Below are 21466 nucleotides of genomic sequence, written 5' to 3' on the forward strand. Positions count from 1 at the left end.
ATTTTTAAGCAAATCCTTCCAATTTTTTTGAATCAGGTGTATCCTTTGATAGTCACCTGGGTATCTTGAACTTACCTCAATTATGCTGACATTACTCAAAAGCTCTTTGGGAATTTATCCTGTGAATTGTCCTTTCAAGCAATTCATCACACCATGCATTAAAACTTGTCTCATTATCTTCTAAATATTCCATATCAGAAAAGAAAAATTATTACGTAGCTTGAATCCTCACAGCCACCAATTGTGATTGTCTCAGAGTATCAAGATTCACCACCATTAAGGATAATTCAGGAAGGAAATACTCCAAGTGGCAGAATGGGATGTTGCGGGGGAAGGTGGGGGGGTGCAAAATGCTTGTGCAATAGCAGTGTTGCTGGAATTGAGTGAGGACTTTACCCAGTGTGATGTATATATCAACTTCTCAAGCCCCAATTGAGTCACCTACTATTGAGTCATCTACTTATTCTGAATAAGAAGAAAATTTTAAGTAAATGACCTGAATCTCTTTAGAATGTCTTCATGTCCAGCGTTGTGTCTGGATCCGTAAGTTTAACCAGGCAGGACTAAAGAACTGAAGCCTTGCTTGTTACTGTACCCAGTAAGGGTTGGGGATTCTTCTGGAACCCAAAGGAAAGATGAGATATTAAAAGCTTTTCACCCTTGAGTTGAGATCCTCCTTTTTGATAAATTATCGATGTTAAGGGTCTCAGCTTAGGAATGGCCAGAAAGGACTTTTAACCATAAACAAGATATGTCTGTAGAAACCATCAACTGTAGGAATATAGTCATTTTGCCGTTGAGAGTTCCACTCGTGTTCCTTTGGCATTTACTCAGTTAAAATACTTTCCCATAGTTAGGGCCAACTCTCATATTCTCGAAGGTAAGACATAACATGATGATAGCTACTGATCTCTTGAGGGGTCCATTCACCACCCCCCGATCCTTTGACTACACAAGGCCATACTCTCAACGGTAAAATCCACTTTAGAATTCTTCATAAGACCTGTGGAAGTTTTAAAAGCCAGACACCATCAAGAACAAAACTGTATTTAGCGATATTAACCAAGTGTTCCTCTTTCATGGTTTGAAAAAAATACCCCCTTTTTCTGGGAGGTAGGTGGGCTTAAAAAGGGCAGTTTTATACTTTGCATGTGTTCTTGTTTTGAAGCCACGGTAACATTTTCAGATTTGTACTCTGGAACCTATTTTGGGCTTGTATACACATTAAAAAATATTTCTTCGGGTTAGTTATTACCAGAGACTAGACGAAAATGCCAAAGTACAATTAATTTATAATTTTGGTTTATTTTTGCTTTTGGAAAAGACATCCTTAACCATGAGAAGGTCCTCCACGGGGGTGGTAGCTACAGCTTTTGGGGATGGTTTTACAAATGTGGACTGTTAGGCTGAATTTACTGCTGTTTTTGGAGTCTTTTCTTATAGAAAATGTAAATGTTCTCTCTTTTATACTTGCTGCAGAATGCAGTGCGTCATAATCTTAGTCTTCACAAGTGTTTTGTGCGAGTAGAAAACGTTAAAGGGGCAGTATGGACAGTGGATGAAGTAGAATTCCAAAAACGAAGGCCACAAAAGATCAGTGGGTACGTCCACCATGTTTGAACTTCTTAGCTTAGCTTGGATTGTGCTAACAAGTATAACGTAGAGGCTTTGGCTGCTAGATGGTGTTAGACCAAAGAACTGGTTTCACGTTGTCTCAGTTAAGGGAAGCAAAAAAGCATTTCATCCCTCCTGTTTTGTATACCCACCAGTCCCCCTGCCCTGCTTGCTGGTCTTTGTTGCATCACATGCTAGTAGCTTTTAGGTGGCAATGCATATTAACCCTCACAAACCATTTGCTTATGCTTATTGCATTTTATTTTCTTTTTCCTGTTCCCTGTATTGGATGTCTGTTCTGCCCCCAACCCCGTCTCCTTTTGTTGCCACTCCATCTCCTTTGCCGCTGCTCCTATCCCAGGGTGCCATTCGCACCAACCTCTCACTGCATAAGTGCTTTATCAGAGTAGAGGATGAGTTTGGGTCCTTTTGGACAGTTGATGATGAAGAGTTTAAACGTGGCCGCCATATTCAACGAGGCCGTCCTCGCAAATACTGCCCCGATGAAAACTTTGACGAGCTTGTCGCACAGTAAGAGCCTTTACTTGCTTTTGTTTTTTTTTTCTGCTGTTGCTTTGGCTTTGCATGGTTGACTCATCCCATGTAGTTTTGCATTTCACCAGTAGCAGTGCCACAGCTTTCTGCAACGAAACTAAATTGTGTGATTTGTACATGTATTGCTCTCGTTTCTCTTTGGAACACCAGTGCCTTGAATAATGCTTTTTTGACGTCTTTAATGCCAATATTCGTTGTATTTTGATTCAGCAGCTTACGGGGACCCTAGAACTAAATACTTGTGCTTAACCCATAATCCCGCCTCTCCCCGCCCCAAGTAAAAAGGGAATTTTTGGTTAGTTAAAATGTGTGTGTACTATTGGGGTAGATTTCTTATTTGTTCACTCACTATAAGAATATAAACGTAATGAAGTGAATGATTAAAATGTTCCAAGCATAGGAAAGAAATAGGTCATATTGCATATACCTCCTTTAAAGGCCACTGATAAATGTAGGTAACTGCCTACTGGAAGCCACCCTTTTCCCTCAGTATGCCCTATGTAATTTTTTAATATTTTTATCCTTACGAGGCTGGAGATTTTCTGACAACAGTATGTTGGTTTCATTTGGTCCGTGCATGGAGATGGCAGCAAATATTCTCAGACCCTCCCAGATTTGGCTAAGACATCCCCTTATTTAGGAACGACCCTCCCCTGGCATACCCTACTCTCCATCGCCTGTTGGCAATAAACGTGCCTTGTAGATCTGCCTTAAAAGCCTTCCTGCCATCCCTCTAGCAGTCACTGTAGAGTTCAAATCTCGAAGATGCTTAGGAGCCAAGATTCTCTCTGCTCACGCCCAGCAGCCCCTGCCGTGAGCTCACTGCCTTTCCCAGCACGACCTCCTAGGCTGCTGCCTTTCTGTTGGAATCTGGAGTCAGGCTAACTCCTAAAAATCTGCAGAGAGGTCTCTGGAGGGAGGACCCAAGCCTGTTATTAGCTAAGCCAGAATTTTACACCTAGTTTCCTTGAATAGAGAAGTCAAACCCCACAGGTGTGCACACACACCCACCCTGCAAATCAGTGACAGGGAGAAAGCCTGACTTTTCCTGGATTTCGTTAGTGGGGGAAATTGCTGATTTGGAAGGACACCAGCAAGCTTAAAACAAAACTTAGCTAGGAACTCAGGAGTCGACTGTGTTTAACTTTGAGTTTTTATCTTTTTCTTACACAGTAACCCTTCCCTTATTAAAAACATGCAGAGCAGCCACGCCTACTGCACACCTCTCAATGCAGCTTTACAGGTAAGATTAATGGCCGTCCCGAATATGCAGCAGAGGCACAGGTCTCCCCTACTCATTTCAAAATATATTAGCCTTGCTCTAATTAGATATTAAATTTTAATTCTGTTAAACTTTTTTCTTAAGTGCACAAAGCATCGTACTCCCTGGAGGCAAACACATCGGGCTGCTTCAGCATTAGCGGGATGCTTAGCATTTTGAATATTGTGGCAAAAAAATTAAAAGTTCACTTATTAATATTTATCAGCAGTATCATAATTTCCATCCTCTTATTTCAGAATTTCACTTGAGGCAAAAATACCACAAGTGTAATTACTCTAGCACAGCTATTAATGTGCTGGATGATAGGCCACTGCGTCACATGACCTTCTATTGTTCACGGGTTTAAAGAGAAAGCAGGGCTTTGTATTTCTTCTTCTTCTTTTAAAGTCGACTTGAGCATCTTGGCTTTTGTCTGGGGTGGGGAGGATCTGGGGTCTGGTTCACTTTATGAAAGTAAACCATGTCTGTTTAAACAATAGAGGCGTTTAAGAAAACTCTTTGGTTTTCCTGCAGATTGTTCAAGATTACATAATAATCACACGGAGTATTTATTTCCTACTGACAAACCAAGTACTTGTTACATCACCAATGGTACCAGGTGATGAAGACGCGGGTTTTGAGCAGGAGCGAGATTACCACCCAAAAAGGAGCTACCTGAGGCAGCCCAGCTTCTAGCAAACTTTTTACATATTGCACATTTCAGTTCTTAAATGAAGGCTACTCCAGTGTCACTTCATTAAAGTACCTGGGTGTAGTACTCAAGTCCCCCTCAAGAGTTCATAAGTAAGCAGTATCCTTTTGGCCAGTGGTCCTAGTTGTTTTTGCCCCTACCCAGACTGTTATAGATAAATCTGACATTTGTCATCCAATACCATTGCAGTCCTCTGCAGCATACGTTCTCAACGGGGGCTGTGTCACCCCTAGATTGGTTCTGAGATACTACAATGTTTTGTGTCCTTCCAAAGGACCATAATACATGAGGAAATACCAACATTTCTAGGGGTGAGGGCACAAAGAGAGAAACAAAAGTCTAAAAGGGAACAATAATGAAAAAACAGTTGAGACCTTTAGCATGATGGGAACAGGATGAGGAAGGAGGAGATACTGACAGGAGCCCTGGGTCTTGCTCTGCATTAAACAGATATTTATTGAGCACGACTCTGTATCCTACAGGCCCAGAATAGTCTTAAGGCTCCTGGGAATTGATGATAGGCCATTTACCCAGTTTCAGTTTAGAGGCAGATTCACTGGCCTTAGCATTTCAGTAATTATATTTATTTATTTTTAGCCTGCACCAGATTTAATAGGAGCAACTACTTTCTGCGTTTCTTTTAATTACTTGTAGTTTACACAGTAACTTTAGAAGAGTAAATGAAAGCATGCTTCGATGCTGCCACTGTAAATACCATTCATTAGTAACTTATTTTCCCTGGAGTCTTGTGAAGTGTGAATTTAAAGGCTGCTCTATCTGGAGTAGTATTAAGATTACAAGCACATTTTATATTCATGAGCCGGAAAGGCAAAAAAAAAAAAGTGATCCTCCATCCTCTGAATTCTCTTAACTATGTGACTAATTTCAATTAGTATGCTTTGTCATTACAGAACTGTTCAGGTTTCATCTCTGAACATTTGTTTTTGGCATCTTCTTCAGTAGCCCAAAACTGTCCTGCCGTCTTCCCAGAACACTTTCCGTCCATAATGAGGCAAGGGGGAATAAATTGATATAAATTCATGATTTGAGAAGTGGATTGTTTCCCTCTGTTCTACGAGTTTGGATCCCTGATCAGTAGACAGACACATAAGACAACTTTCTACTGTGCAAATTAAATAAAGATTCTGCCAGCAGGCCTTCCTTTCCATTACCGCCTATTTCCATTTTTCAAGACAAGTAAAAATAATAGTGGAACAATATCTTCAAAAAAATTACTAGAGCAACATAATGCATGATATACAATATATAAAATAGGACAGCAGAATCCACTACAGAAATAAAACATGGGACTTGGGACAGATTGCATTATGCTCTGAAAAGTGAAGTAACTAAGGGTAACCGTAAAGCTTCGTATTTATAGACTGCCTTTCCCCTGAGGATCTCAGAGTGGTTAATGTTCCAGGAGCGAGGGTGCTTATGGACTTCTGCACCATTACTTAAGCAACTTCATTTTTTGGCAGAGGTGCCAGCTTGATATGAAACCACATGCTGTGCAAGGACCGTTTATATAATTAAGTCCATTTTTGTAACACACCTGCTTCTAAGTGGACATCAACTACCAAAAAAAAAAAAAAAAAAACACTTTGTTAGGCATAAGCAGTTAGTTAGTGAAAATTTCTCTAACCTTGGGTGGGTTGCTCTGATCACTTGCTCAACAGAGAGTGTGTTCAAGAAGCTCTGTTGCGGATCAGGCACTGGGATCTCTCTGCAGCCCATTTGATCATTTTTTTAAGGGACAAGGCTGGTTTTCGTCACTTACATCGTTCTTGTCTGAGAACCCAGGGATCAGTATAAGTGCGTGCCTTTGCATGCCTTTCACTACTGTGGCTGGCTGTTGGGTCTCAGCCCATGTTCTATGATCCAATCCCCATCAGCAATGGCCTTGACCTAGAATACTTTGAGAGCCAAAGAGAATAAATACTCATCCCAAGAAGGTTGCCTTCTCTAGAGGATGACAGACTCATCCCAGTGAGCATGTTCATGTCATCATTTCAATTTTGTCTTCACAATTTTTGACCAGGGAAGCTGCTAAAATAATTAAACTAGCAGCAGCCCCACTTTTGCCACGTTCTGACCTTGGAATAGTGAAATTGTCTTATGAGAGCTTATCTTATGGTATTTCCAGTGGAAAGATGCTTGGCAGAATTTCTGTGACTGAGAGAGGTGTGACCACTGTTGTCTCAGATAAAAGCAGTTAAGATGCTCGTCCAACTGGAGTTTGCAAAAAACAAACAAATAATAGTAGTTCTGGCAACTGCTCTGCCAAAAGAAAAAGAAACAAAAAGAAAAAAGGCTTTATTGCAATTATAAAAGAGCTGTTGGAAAAAGTACTTGATGCAAATTATTTGACACACTGTAGGAGAGTGTGGAATGTTCAGATTTGCTGTTCATCAAAATGAGTTCACCACATTTGGAAATAAAAACAGGATTTTCCCCCTACTTTTTAAAAGAAGGCAGTTCTACACATTTACAAGTAGAGGGAAGGAAAAGCTGTGGCCTTACATAGGGCCGAGCTTTGATATAGTCCATTATCCAATGCTGTGTTTGTTGAGTGTGCACAGGACTTCTAACACAGGGCTTGTACTTAGAAAGCCCTGGCTGTGGGGTTTGTACAGTGTGTGAGGCTGCGATTGTCGTACTAGCCAGACAGACTTCTGCAGCCCAGCTTTGCACTCTTTTGGCTTCTACTTTCTTTCTAGAGCCAGGGTTTCTAGAATAGTTTGGACTCTTGTATGACTGGCCAGTGGAAGTCACTATGCCAGATCATCTTGTGATTGTACTTTTTTTCTCATTAGGATGGAAAAGCAGTCATAGTCTAGTCTGCAAGAGGACAGTTGGGATAAATCTTGGTTTAATTACAGCTGCCAGTTTTTGAAAGTGTCCTCTTTAATAAAATGAAAAGTAAATGGGTCATAATCACCACCCGGATGAAACAAATATGGGTACTTTAGTCCAGTGGTATATGTTACTAGTGTCTGCATTTCAGACTTGGTGTCCCTTTTATTCAAATGCAGTATGACAGGAAGTGAATAATATCCTACCTATCCTAAGTTTAGGATTTCTTCTTTTTTGCTGACACTCACGTGGAGTAACTTTGTAACCTTTAATATTGATGTACTCAGGCACCAAAAATAAATATGAGTTAGAGCTTCCTTTTGCCAGAGTTCTTTAGTCCTAAAATCCTAGGCAATTGGTCGGACTCTGAAACATTACGTGGTGTTTCCTTCAACCAGTTATCTCCAACTGCACTAAACAGATTCAAAAATCATTAAAACAGAAATGATGGGAGGAGATAAAAAATTGATTCCAATTCTATAATGTCTTCCTTTTCTATAGGATCTAAGAGGTAAATGTTTATGGAAGTTCTCATAAGGTTGAGCGGTGCAGCCAGAATAATCTGATCAAAATCTCTAATATCCAATACTGGAGTCATCAAAATGGATAAAGAAATAAAAATTGCATTATATTTCACTGTGATCTGGAAATATTCAGCTCCTCTTAAAAACGCATCCGACATAAACCTCATATTCGAAAGCCTGTCTACACCATGTGACTACCAAGCCGGACCAAATTGAGTCCTTCCTACCCACAGGCACTTTGGTCCCCCCCTGGCCTCCAGTTAGCTCTTCAAAACCAAGCTTGGGACAGGTGCCACGAGTCGTTTTTAAAGCAAAATCTTTCAACACCTCTTAGAAACTTGTATTTGCCAGCCATGCTACAATTAACTCAGACTGAAGATTATCGAGTACACCCATAATTAGTAGTTTCCTTGTCTTACATACCCTGTGTCTTCATAAATTTTCTCTTGGTTGATGACAGGCTTCAATGGCTGAGAATAGTATACCTCTATACACTACCGCTTCCATGGGAAATCCCACTCTGGGCAACTTAGCCAGCGCAATACGGGAAGAGCTGAACGGGGCAATGGAGCATACCAACAGCAACGAGAGTGACAGCAGTCCAGGCAGATCTCCTATGCAAGCCGTGTGAGTATTGTCCACGCAAAAGGTCTTTGCTTTCAGACCCTAGTCTCCCTAGGTACACACAGGGCGACAGCCCTTTCTCTGGGCTTTATATACCTTCTCTGTAATTTCTGATTTCCCAGAACCAAGCTAGAAGTTTGTACTTCAAGAAATGTTCAGCTTGGTTAGTGCATAAAAGGACTATTTGCTAACTTTCCCATAAAAGCAATTCACAGCAATAAAATGAGAAACAGGTTTGCTTTTTTTCCTCTGCTTTATCACATCTCAGGCCATTATTTAAGCCACACTACTTTTTCCTCCTCAAATTAATATGCATTCCTATGAATAAGTTTGCAGTTTGTGCAACTTTCGGGCATGTTGAACCTAGCCGAGAGAAAAAGATGCTTGTTTACTTGGTGATGCGATAAGGTTAACCACGAACACGACGCCGCAGCATTATTACCAACCATTAATGATGGCACAAATGAAAGGCGGCATGATTTATAGATTGCTCTTAAAATATCAAAAGGAAAGTTAATAGGAGCATTATAGCAGCAGACGGCAGTATAATGAGCACACATATAACTGAACGAAGTGATGGGCCATGGTTGCCCATGCTGAATGTGAATGGAACCAGGACTGCAAACCACAGGAAAGGCAGAGGCCAGGAGACTGTGATGCCGCTTTGAGTGGGTGATGGGAGAAAACTTGGTGTGACTATAACCCCCTCTCTCCCAGGAAACGTTTTCAAACAGAGCGAAGAAACCACATTATTCCAAATGATTGGCTTTGCAGGAGATGCTGTGGAATGACAGTCTCTTCCTTTTAGTGAGTTTCTTCAAAACTGTTGCCCACTTTAAGGTACTAACCCATTTCGTGTTTGCGGTGCTGTCAGTTCCTAGAATAGGCTGCTTGTCTACACATTACTTCTGAATTACCGACCAACATCTTATTTTAAGATAATTTAAGTGATCGGAATGGAAAATAGGACCTGTAACAATTAGGAGCAGATGGAATTGGCATCTAATGACAAAGAAAAAAGCGTTATCTGCCAGCATAAATTGGAGGGTACGGGGAAATCTGAAATTTGATTTTCTAGCATTTGAATTTCATCTCCACAGCACTTCAAAAAGGATCTTTACTATCCTTTCTGGATATGGAAATAATCATTTTTAATTTATATGAACAGTATCTTAGCATTTACTTCACAGCATTTTAAGAATGTGTTTATCTTCCACACTGATGCTGCTATATTTCATCCTTTCCAAAGCAACTTAGTGTTTCTGACTTTCCTGTTATCACATTTGTATTCATCTTAAATCATTGTCATGACAGAAGTATTTACTTAGATACTAACGAAGTTCAGAGCAAACGTAAATTGGTATAAGCTGCTGCAAGAAATACTCATTAGAACAAAAATGTCTGAAGTTACTGAATGGAAGTGATACTATTTCTCATAATCTGTACAAACTCCAAGTTTTTGTTGACATATATTCCTATTAGTATAAAGAAGCACTAAAACAAAAAGATAATTTGGATACAAGCCACAGGCACCAGTTGAGAGTGATGCTGATGTTGCTGTATGAAAGAAAGTCACTGCAGGGTTAATTTGTTTAACAAATTTGAATTAACCCCGGTATTACCCAAACCATGTTTTATAATAGTTTTTGTGATTTTTGATGAAATGAAGGTTTCAACTATTTTTTTACAAGAAACCCTACACAAAGATGTCAAAATGCGTTGCTCAAATCTCACAGGTTTGTGCTGTTTGCTAAATGTAATTATATGTCAATAGCAGATTCCCTGCGCCTGCTATCCGTGTCATAGACTGTTACTCTTTTTGACCTCATATTTCCATTAAGGGAATTCTGTAATGACAAGAGTTTCCATTCCTGTCCAATATGCATTACCCTGCTATGATGCAAATTGTTTTTCAACTGTTCCAGTCTATTGGAATAAATCAAGCCATAAACTTTACGGCACGGCTTGAAGGACCTTGTTAGGAAGGCGGCCTAGCTAATATTGAGTGTTGAAACAGAACTCTTCATTCTTACCCTTTCTGTGACAGTCAGATACCACTACGTTTCGTTCCTCCTTTGAAACACTAGAAAGTGGTCACATAATTATGGCTTTGGGGCATTATACTTTTATCCTGATAGGCACTAAAGGAGCTACAAAGCAAAATACTCCATGCTGTGCAAACACCCCCAGAACACAATGCCTTTAAACACCAGTCAGCTTTATTTTAAAACTCTTGTGTTCCCAGAGTGGCTAAACAAAGGAATTACTCAGATGTAAGGAGAAGGGAAATGTGTGGTTTTGCACACAGTTATTCCGCGGTAGCCCTTTCGGAAGTAGGAGTTGGAGAGAAAGGGTGGGGGCAGTGTCTGCAAGGAGAGGAAGGTGCATCATACACAGCCCTAACTTCTAGGAGACACGGTGAGTGTATGTGAAGTGTAGTGTCTTCAACAGTCCGCATCCCATCTCAAATGTATCTTTCATGGAATCCCATCCTCTTTTATTCTTTGAAGTACCGTGTGCCTGTGCTACACATTTGCCACACCCCGGGGGTATCTGCCGGTACCAAGAAATGTCCTGAAATTGGATTTCATCTCTCTGAAGTTTCGAAACCTTACTGTCTAACCTGGTTGTGTCATCAGGTGGTCACACAGTACATCTAGCCAGTTAACATTTGTTGGGGACCCACTCCGCATGAGGCACTGGGAGTCGAGCCTACAGGCATGACAGGATCATTACCTGTGTCTTCTGGATAGTAAATAATCCTCATGAATTTTGGCTACCAATTTAGGGGGAAAACTTGTTTTGTTTTTTTATTTGTTTTTTCACTTCTACAGCTTTGAAAATTGATACTTCGTAACTACATATTTTGGGGGTACATGTGTTAGTTTGATACATGTATACACTGTAATGATCAAATGAGGATAATTGGGTAAACGAAATATTCTCTGATGTTGTGAACGGTGTTTGGTGGGGCTTTACATGTATCTGACTTTTTGGATAAGATTAGCACAATATTGGTCAAAGTCTAAAATTATACAGCAAGAACTTCATTAAGATGGAGATGGTTCTATTTCTTCTAGGGGTCCTCATCCTCCTTCCCCCTCCCCAAGGTCTTACACAATTCTTACATTCCTCTATCATTCAATTCTGGGTTATAAACATGAAAAGATTGATAGACCTGATAAGAAAGTAGGAAAGTGTGGATTTGGAAAACAACATTTGAACCTCAATCAATCAGCATATAGCTAAAACATAAATTTCAGTAATTCATAAAGTTCCAGTTCTCAACAATGAAAGTTTGAAACAAACATTAGGAAATGTTCGCCGTTGTCAGTAATCTGAGAAACACAATTTAAGGTAACCTGAGCTTACCTTCTACCTGCTAAGCAACAAAATATTTTTTACAAATAATGCTTGCTGCTGATGAGATTGAGTTTAAATTGATAGCTCCTTTGGAAGTTAATATCACAATAAATCATAGGAACCATAAAGATGTTTTGGCCTTTGCTCTAACAATTCCATTCTTAGAAATTTATCCTAAGGAGGTAAATCAACAGAAGTAGAGTAGAAAGATTAATGGATAAAAGTGGTCATTGTATTATACAAACAGTAAAAGAGAAAAAGATGATCCCCAAATGCCTAGTCTTCAGAAACTGACATATGTCAACACAGTGGAATCTCATCTAGCCATAAACATTACAAATTGTAAAGCTAGGAAAATTTAAAAAATAGCATTCCTGCTGAATTTACAATATTTAAAAATATGACCTCAAATGGAAGGAGATTGGCAAAAATAAGAAAACTGGCCTTAACTAAGGGTTTGTGTGTTTTTAAAGGAATGATCATCAGTATAACTAATTCTTCCTGAAAGAATGTAGGGTCTCTTAGCAGAGCTGGTTCACAGGTATGTGACATCATGTAGTCACACAGGATCTCATGCCTAAAAGGACACTGCACTTGATTTTATGTGTTTTTATTACCTTTTTATTTAGAGATAGTTAGGGGTCTTACTATATCACCCAGGCTGGACTCGAACTCCTGGGCTCAAGTGATCATCCTACGTGATCATCCATCCTACCTTAGCCTCCCAAGTAACCTGGACTACAGGCACACACCACCATGCCTGGCATGTACTTGCTTTAATGCCATTTTTGTCTGAAAATTTTAATTTTTGAGCCAGAGACCCCAGATTGTCATTTTTCACTGGGCTTCCAAAATTGTGCAGCCAGTCCTAATTCTTACTGCTGAAACGCTAATACAGCCATTAACAAAAAAAAATCCCCATCTGTAATACTTAATACAGACTGCTGGGAGGGTGACTCCCCGTGCAGCCTTCCTTGCACTGATGTACAACTGTTTCTTTTAAATAAAAATATCCAGCCAGCCATGGTGTCTCACGCCTGTAATCCCAGCACTTTGGGAGGCCAAGGCAGGTGGATCATTTGAGGTCAGGAGTTCAAGACCAGCCTCACCAACATGGTGAAACCTCATCTTTACTAAAAATACAAAAATTAGCCAGGTGTGGTGGTGGGCCCCTGTAATCTCAGCTACTTGGGAGGCTGAGCCAGAAGAATTGCTTGAGCCTGGGAGGTGGAGGTTGCAGTGAGCCGAGATCCTGCCACTGCACTCCAGCCTGGGTGATAGAGCACGACTACGTCTCAGTAAATAAATAAATAAATAAATAAATAAAATAGATGGAGAGCCATACATAAAATGTAATGTAATGCAACTTTGCTGTATTTTGTTTTGCAAATAGTTTTTAAGAATAAAGAAATTATTTTTTTAGCGGCCAGGCGCCGTGGCTCACCTGTAATCCCAGCACTTTGGGAGTCCGAGGCGGGTGGATCACGAGGTCAGGAGATCGAGACCACGGTGAAACCCCGTCTCTACTAAAAATACAAAAAAAAATTAGCTGGGCGCGGTGGCGGGCGCCTGTAGTCCCAGCTACTCAGGAGGCTGAGGCAGGAGAATGGCGCAAACCTGGGAGGTGGAGCTTGCAGTGAGCTGAGATCAGGCCACTGCACTCCAGCCTGGGCGACAGAGCAAGACTCCGTCTCAGAAAAAAAAAAAAAAATTTTTTTTTAGACCTAACATCTAGCCCCGCCAAATGCTCTCTAGGCTGTGCTAATTTTAGAGTCAATTGATTCTAAAGGTTCCTGTCTTCGAGGGCAGTCCAAAGCACTCCTCTGTTTGTTTTTAAATGGTTCAAGGGGCCTTTGGGGTTTGCATACAGCATCAATTATTTAGGAAGCCAACCATCCCCATTACCACCTCTTATTACTAATACTTGATAATGTCAATTTAAAAATCTTCCCTTCTGCAGCCTGTCCCAGAGATGGGACCACTTTAACTTGAATGGTTCTTTTACATATCAAAAGCCCCTGCAACAGAAAGTCATTTGTATTTGCAAAGGATCAGTTGTAAATATGATTTACGAACAACATTTCTCAATAGTTACCCAAGTGGTTTTGTGTGATCACCCTGGTCCCCTTCGGGTGAACCATGCGCTGGTCCATAATGAGAAAGTTGGCAGATCTCATCGCAACCACGCGCATCCCAGTGGCTGCTACCAGCCGGGCCTCATGTTTTGCCTTGTTTACAGCTGACAGCGTTATTATTCTGATTGGGGCTCTGCTTTCTTATCATATTGTTGTGTTGAGCGAGCCTTTTCCTCTCCGTTTGTGTTTCCTGGCAGGGCTTTTCTTGCCTTATTGACAGTTTGTAAAAATATGCATTAATTTGGAGTTTCAAGCATGTATCATGGTGTCTCTTTGCTGTGTTTGCTTGAAGTTGATTAATGATAGAACCTCGCTTGGGGTCGTACTCTGGAGAGTTCTTTCACAGGTTCTGCATGTTAACTAGCAAAGCAGAACACACAGCAAGCCATGATTAGCCCAGCCTCCTCTGCTCAGTGGTCCCCACAAACTGCCGTTGCATTACAGATTCTTATTTCATGTAATCATTTGAAGGTGGGGTATTCATCCACCCAGGATACCACTACGGGACCTGTTATCTGGTACACTACGGGAACCTGTTATCTGGTTCTAGGACCAGCAGCATCACCTGGGGGCTTGTTAGAGATGCAGAGTCTCAGGCCCCACCCCAGACCTGAATCACACACTGCATTTCAACAAGGCCCACAGGTGACTGCAGCTTGCGTTAAAGTATGAGAAATGTCACCAGGGAGGAAAGGCCCACACCTGTCCAGAGACTAGTGATCCAGAGCAGCACTACCCAAGAGAACTTTATGCAGTGATGCAAATGTTCCGTCTCTGTGCTGGCCAGAGTTAACCGCTAGGCACATGGGGCCTTTGAACATGTCAAAAGCGGCTAGCACAACTCAGAAACTGAATGTTAAATGTAGTAAGATTTCGTTCATTTCAATTTCAAGAGCCACATGTGGCTAATGGCGACAATACTGGACAGAATTCTAGTTCTAGAGTGCGGCTTTTCTGTTGCCCCAGACTTTTCAGTGCACCTGAGCTGCAGTGGGCTGGGAAGTACCCTCACTGAACCTCTGCGTATTTTTTCCAGGCATCCTGTACACGTCAAAGAAGAGCCCCTCGATCCAGAGGAAGCTGAAGGGCCCCTGTCCTTAGTGACAACAGCCAACCACAGTCCAGATTTTGACCATGACAGAGATTACGAAGATGAACCAGTAAACGAGGACATGGAGTGAATATCGGGGCAGGCCGACCCCGAGAATGAAGATTGGAAAAAGGAAAAAAAAAAAAAAAAACAACAAAACACGTCAGAAGTTAGCAGTGAAATTGTTCTCCATTTGTTGTACAGTCTGGAGGATTTTCACTACGTTTTGACAACTCTGAAATGTGTTAACTCTTAGTGCCATCAAGAACCCCATTTGGGAGTATTTTTGATTTTTCTACTTTTTGTTGAAAAAAGGAATTTGTACTCTGTGCATTGGATGGACTTGTTTGGTACTTGGGATTCTCCTCTCTTAACCGTCAACATCAGTGTTGTAAATTTGCTAAACTGATTCACTTTTAGCAGCAGACTTTGAACTGCAGTCCTGCCAACGTTGGACACTGAGGACGCCCGACGGAGCTTGTGCACCTAAGCTGCAGACCAAGCCTTTGCCCAGAATTTAAGGATTCCAATGGACGACCTATTTGCACAGTACTGCATGTTGATTATCACTGCCTTTACTCCATTTTTTTTTTTTTTTTTTTGCTTCCAGTTGGGATGGGGAAGGCCTTTGTGTGTGTATTGGGGGGAGGGGTTAAAAAATAATTATCCCAAACTTTTTAATGTATTGCTTTTTTTTTTTTTTTCTTCTACTATACCATTTTAAGTTCTGACCTCAGGCCTCCATTTGGGCCGATGGCCTCTTGGAGGCTTAAAGTTTTCTGTACCTTGTGATGAATGTTAATAGGTGTTTTTATTATACAAAGCTGAATGTCATTTCTCGTTTGTAGCTTTCTGTCACTCATTCCATCTTCCTTCAGACATCACCACGTTTCTCTAAAGTCAGAAAACATTCCGTTTTGGTCTTTTTCAAAAAGGTCCCAAATGCTGCACTCTACACATGAAGGCCCTCTCACACAGACGTGACGTCCTGCCAGAAAGAGAATGAATGACAGAAAAAAGAGAGACAGAGACATACTCTAGGAACAATGCCGATCATTCCACGCAGCAGTATTGGGGGTGGTTGGGGGGAGGGGTGTTTCGGATTTTTTTTTTTTTTTTTTTTTTGCAGCAACCATCATTAAATGCCACCACATTCTACCAGCACAAGGAAACATAGGCAGCACTGGAAAAAAAAGCTCATACTAATTAGACTGACAATATGGCCTTGAAAGGCTCTCCCTTGTGAAACCAAGTTGCCATGGGCCTTGGGTGCTCTGCGATAACCAGTGTGGGCTGGTTTTGTTTGCAAAACGGCCAAAAAAACCCGGCTTCCCTGAGCAGCTGCCCTGAAAGTAGGGGTGGCGGCGGCGGTGTGAGAGTTTATACATTAGTTCAGACCTACTTGGTGGCATTAAACTGTTTGAATGCAAATTCGATTTCAGATTGAACTTGGTAAGGGAATTAGTTAATGAGGACTGAGTTCAGCAAATGCTAAAATGTTTGTTAATTTCAAATATGCAAATTTGGTACTGCAGTTTGTTATGCAATATTATATCACCAACCCAGTATCACAAAAACTCACAGAAGATATCGTGTAGGCCCTGGGCTTTGGGGGGTCCCAAACGTGGTATGCAGAATGTGATGGTTACAGGTCAGTACAACCTCAGTCCTTAGAACCCCTCCACACTTCAACTCTGCACTCACTTTCCTGTCATTTATTTATATAGGACTGTAGTTTTTTTTAGTTCGAGAGCCTTTCGAAGCTTAATTTATATTCTTTGTACCTTTTTTTCTAAAATTACCAAAGATATTACACAAAGGTAAATTATGTTCTCTGTTTTATGCTTTATCTGATGAAGCCAAATATCCTCTTATTGTTGATCAAAGGAGGCAAAAGAATTTAGAGGCAAATGACAAGCGTTAGGCTATTGCAACCTGAGAAAGAGAACTGCTCCTTCATCGTAAATTCAGAAGACCAAGTAGATAATGGAACCAAAGTTGTTACTTTTTTCTAGTAGTTATTTTTCCTTTTTCTTTTTGTGTACCTCTACAGAGACCAAAACTCATTCTCTTAAAGAGATTTTAGGGGGCTACTGCAGATAAAAATAGGACACAATATTAAAGGAGCTACAGAAGGAAGGGAGTCCCATCTCAAAAAAAATGAATGTATGCCACTGCAATTAGAGTATCATCCAATAAAGGAGACAGTTTAGAGTCAGAACAGAAAAGCTTCCATTAATTGAACTAGATCACATAATAGTATTTCTAGAAAAAAAGATATTTTTAGATTGTATGCCACTTTTGTTGAAGAACTGTGCTGTGATCACTGTATTAATTTTGGTTTATCTTGGCATATATCCTTCAGTTTCTTTTTAATTAATTTTTCCTTTTTTTCCGATTAGGCTTTGGTCAGCATTTTTCATTTAAAGAAAAGTAACACTCCCATCCACTCATAAGCTTGGTACAAAAACTTCTCTGGCAGTTACTTTTGAAGCTTCACTCTGCTTTCTGTATAAAGGGCAGTCTGTGGTCACGCAAGACTTTAAAAAAAAAAAAAAAAAAAAAAAAAAAAATACTTTTCCAGGCAGCTTCATGATGTGCAGGCAGTAGCCAGACAGGGTCATGGGAAGGGGGCCCTGTGCTTCTAAACTGAGTGGTTGCTGGTTAGTTTGGTATTCAAAAGAGGATAAAAATCTGGTAGATTAGTTCATTCTCAGCATGTGTAGCTAGACATGAGTAAAGATAACAGCATGAGAAACTGTTAGTACGCATACCTCAGTTCAAACCTTTAGGGAATGATTAAAATTTAAAAAAAAACATTTCACTCAGTTGCACTTAGTCGTATGTCTTGCATGCTTAGTCTAAAGACTGTAGCAAAAAAAAAAAAAAAAAAAAAGAAAAATTAGATTTTACATATCTTTGCAGGTATCACAGCCTTGCAGAAGAACCAACTGAAAAAAAATTCTCAGGCTTTACAGCAAGCAAATTTCACTATGATTTTTACAATTCCGATTCTGTATCCCCTGGGGGTTATCCCAGTTGCTTCTTTAGAATGGGGTTTATTATGTTGTACATATATCCCGATGTGTCTGTGTGAATCTTTGTCTTTTTTGGGGGAGGGCAGAGGGCGGTTCTTTTTTTAGATATTGTTCCTAAAAAGGAATAAATGCATACACCTGTTTGTCAAAACACCTTTGCTTTTTGTGCAACTGCTTTATATTAACGATACTAAAAAAAAATAGCTTTGGAAAAAAAACTACTGTATGTAATGGAATTGCAGAATATGCTGCACATGTATTTTATTTAGTTATCCTTGCTTTAAGAATATTGGATGACATTTCCTGACATGTGGGAGGGAGAAACTCCCTAACTTTTTTTTCTGCTTTTAAATTGTAACATAGTTGAAGATTCTTTTTTCTGTTCTCATTGATTGGAGCATTTTGTACAGGTTTTGTGTGTGTGTGTGTGTGTGTGCGCGTGTGCGAGTGTGCGTGTGTGTTAATCTGTTTTTTGATACATTCCTATCCCTTGTGTTTATCCTGCCACTGCCTTCCTGGCTATCTTAAACAAGTTCATACATTTGAAAAGAAAAAAAAAATGTTGTTTAAAAAATGTTTTCTCCTGCTGCAGTAAATATTTTGCATGATGAAATTCCAGGGTCACACTTTTCCAAGTTTATCAGTGAAGTAGTGATTAACAATGGGGAGTGTCAAAACTATTGAACTTTTGTATAAAAAAAAAAAACTTTACAAGGTGCCAAGATGTAAAGAAAATTTGTTACTTTTTTTTTCTCAAAGAAAAGCATACATTAGGGAGGTAGTCCCGTGTGTCACTGTCAGGAATGAGGATCCAACCTACCTGTCCGTAGAGTCTGTCTTGTAAGATGAGTTAGGCTGCCACCTTGGACCAGCCGCAAAATGGAATATCAAGGCTTATGTACATACATGAAGAGTTACCGCCAGTCCTGCCACCTTCGGACAGCTCTGACACCACCCCCAGCATCCTGTCAGACCTAGTAAAGAAAACCTTGCATTCTTAACCCAAGGTATGCTGTCAATCACTAGCTTTTTTTTCCTCATGGAAAAAAATAGAGTTAAAAAAATTTCCTCTCTTTTCCACATTCCAGCTGAGCTCCATTTCCAAAGGCACAAAGAAGAGTGTGCTTATTCAGATTTTGAATCTTTTTGGTACCTTTTGGTTAATGACATAGCCTCCTGAAATTCTGGATGTCTTCAAAGTCAGTTTTGCTTCTTTATCCTGAGAATGAGATTTACAATGCTGAAGGCATTTCTTGGGCCCAGTGTAGCTCATGCAATCTCTGCTACCCATAAGCCTTGATGAAGATGATACAGTCCGGACTGTGAGCATGGTGCTTCATGTATATGTGCTGCCAGTAACAAGAATTTTTTTGTTTTGTTTTGTTTTGATAAGGCATAAAAGAAACTCATTCCTTGACATCAACTGTAATTCCATCATTCCATGTCTGCGAATACAGACAATAAAAAAAATGTTGTGTAGTCAGTACTGATTACTGACATAAGCATTCTCAAATGCAATAAAAATGCTGGTTGTTCACACTGGTAGTAAAAGTCGCCACAGCCTAAGTTTGTTTCCCTTTCTGACCTGCTGATATTGTATGTTAGGCATATGCCTTAGGTTTATCACCAGCTGCTTCCAATGCAGAATTAAAATCAATCTTAACTGAAAGCTTTCATCATCAGGGGAGGCTGAAGCTCTTATCCTCAGGATTTCCAAGTGAAAGTATCCACTTAGAGAATTGGGAAGTAAAAAAAAAAAAAAAAAAAAAAAAGCCAAGAGATGCTATCTTTTCTCTTGAAGCACACCCTAATTTTTTTCATCAAATTTTATAAAGAAAAACAATGTTTAATAACTAGCATTAAGAGCAAACTAAAATTTCAGAGGAAAGCAATTTCATGAATAATTCATTAAAATTTCACATCTGCAAGATTAGTCATCCAAATAAAATGCTAATGTCAAAAACATGCACCGTCTATAATATTCTCATCAAGAAATCTTTTTGCATATAATGATCAATGCTTAGAACAAATGATTTTATAAAACTATTCTATCAAAAGTATGCTAGATAATTGTATTCATTGAAGAAAACAGAACTTCAGTACCTAAATATTCCAGAAAAACTATCTTAATTTTGAGATTTTAAAAAAATAATTACATGCATTTAGGAAATGTGCTATGTCTCTTTAATATTACTCTATAGTATATATTCTAGGGATTAATTTGAGCATCATCTTTCAATAAAAATTAAATTGCCAGTATGAAAGCAGTATTTTAAGTGGCCAAACCATGGTAACATAAAACCATTACATATATAATTCAGAGCACATAATTCAGGGCAAAGGATGACTTGAAAATTAACCTCCCAGTCTTTATTCTGCAAAGCACCCACCGATGCTGAGGATACAAGTGAACATTCTTTCCCAGCATTGTTTTGAAAAGCCCATATTAGGAAAGTTGTGTGTGTGTGTGTGTGTGTCTATGTGTGTGTTTTTAACAAGTAGATTTTGCTATTAAGTTGCAAACTAGTGTCCTCTTTGAATTAACAATTATGCCCTATCTAGAAACCCCTTAGTCTCATAATTAGCAAAACATTTGAACCTTTAATTCTCACCTGGCTACTGAGACTATAATCTTAGCGTTAATTCAAATTCCTTTAATTACCAGGCTTAAACCTAAATACTGCTTACAGCATATACATTTAGTAAAATTAAAAAATGTACAGATACTTCTTTTAATAAACTGGAGGACCTAAACCAAGTATGACGATATGTTAGTGAAGATTTTGCTGGTTGAGGCATACTACATTTTAATTTATATTTCAGGAATTGTTCTCAAGCAGGAACACTCTTTTACATATTTATTTCAGGCTTGTCACTCTCACAAACGAGGCAGCAAACCCAAAATATTGGCTCTTCTTATAAATAGGCGCCTTTATATAAAGAACATAAAACTCTTAAGACTAATTTCACACCAACACAGGCAGCTTCATAATAGTAACCACCTCTCCCTCCCCCCTAAAAAAGACAAAAACAAAGTATAATTAGTCTTTCTTATTAGATTTTGTGTTTGATGATATTACGTATTTATGTGTAGGGTAGTAATCACAATTTATCTTTCATCTTCATTGTAGTTGAATCAAATAAAAGTATTCTTTATTCAAATAATGTGAAGTTGGGTGTCTCAAACCTTCATTTAAGGAATTGATGAAAGGTTTAAGACAAAATTCACATTGGAGGGAAATTAAGTTACATACAAAAACACTGGTTTTAACTGTGGGACAATATTTGGATTAGAAAACCATCTCTAGATATAACCTACTTATATTTATTTTTAAACGGTATTTTATTTTTTAAAATAACAAAACCCAATGTTGTCTTATTTCCACTTTGATTGTAAAATGACATTCAATGCTTAATACCAAAATATATGTATACACATTTGAAATTATCAACGGTCCTTTTTTTTTTTTTTTTTTTTGGTTTATATTGAAAATATTGTGAAGGGAAAAAGACAAGCTTCAAGTTAAAATGTTAATTTGAAGGTAACCGGCCTTTCAAGAATTAATTTCAGCCAAAGCAATAATCATTATTTACCAGCGTGTGACATTTTTATCACTCATCATATTAGCAAATTTCCATTGAAAATGCTAAAATAGTTCGTCATAAGGCAGATAACTGCTGGAGCTGTAAAAAT

The 21466-nt window shown here is 39.3% G+C and overlaps 1 protein-coding gene across 20 annotated transcripts in view; it reads left to right on the forward strand.

Annotated features, from left to right (window-relative positions):
- FOXP1 (forkhead box P1) overlaps positions 1-19326 on the forward strand; it is a 439375-nt gene extending 420049 nt beyond the window's left edge. For 13 of the 20 annotated variants that reach the window (XM_055260630.2, XM_055260626.2, XM_055260631.2 and 10 more), the window contains 4 exons: positions 1480-1601; positions 3343-3412; positions 7983-8149; positions 14681-19326. In XM_055260630.2, coding sequence (XP_055116605.2) covers positions 1480-1601; positions 3343-3412; positions 7983-8149; positions 14681-14825 — 504 coding nt within the window. In that variant the 3' untranslated portion in view covers positions 14826-19326. Of the gene's footprint in view, positions 1-1479; positions 1602-1975; positions 2146-3342; positions 3413-7982; positions 8150-14680 lie in introns of all 20 variants that reach the window. The other 7 variants (XM_063630744.1, XM_055260625.2, XM_055260621.2 and 4 more) reach the window with 2 other exon arrangements.
- Positions 19327-21466: the final 2140 nt, after the last annotated feature.

The sequence above is a fragment of the Symphalangus syndactylus genome, chromosome 21 (genome assembly GCF_028878055.3).
Source record: "Symphalangus syndactylus isolate Jambi chromosome 21, NHGRI_mSymSyn1-v2.1_pri, whole genome shotgun sequence".
In the NCBI taxonomy this organism is placed as follows: domain Eukaryota; kingdom Metazoa; phylum Chordata; class Mammalia; order Primates; family Hylobatidae; genus Symphalangus; species Symphalangus syndactylus.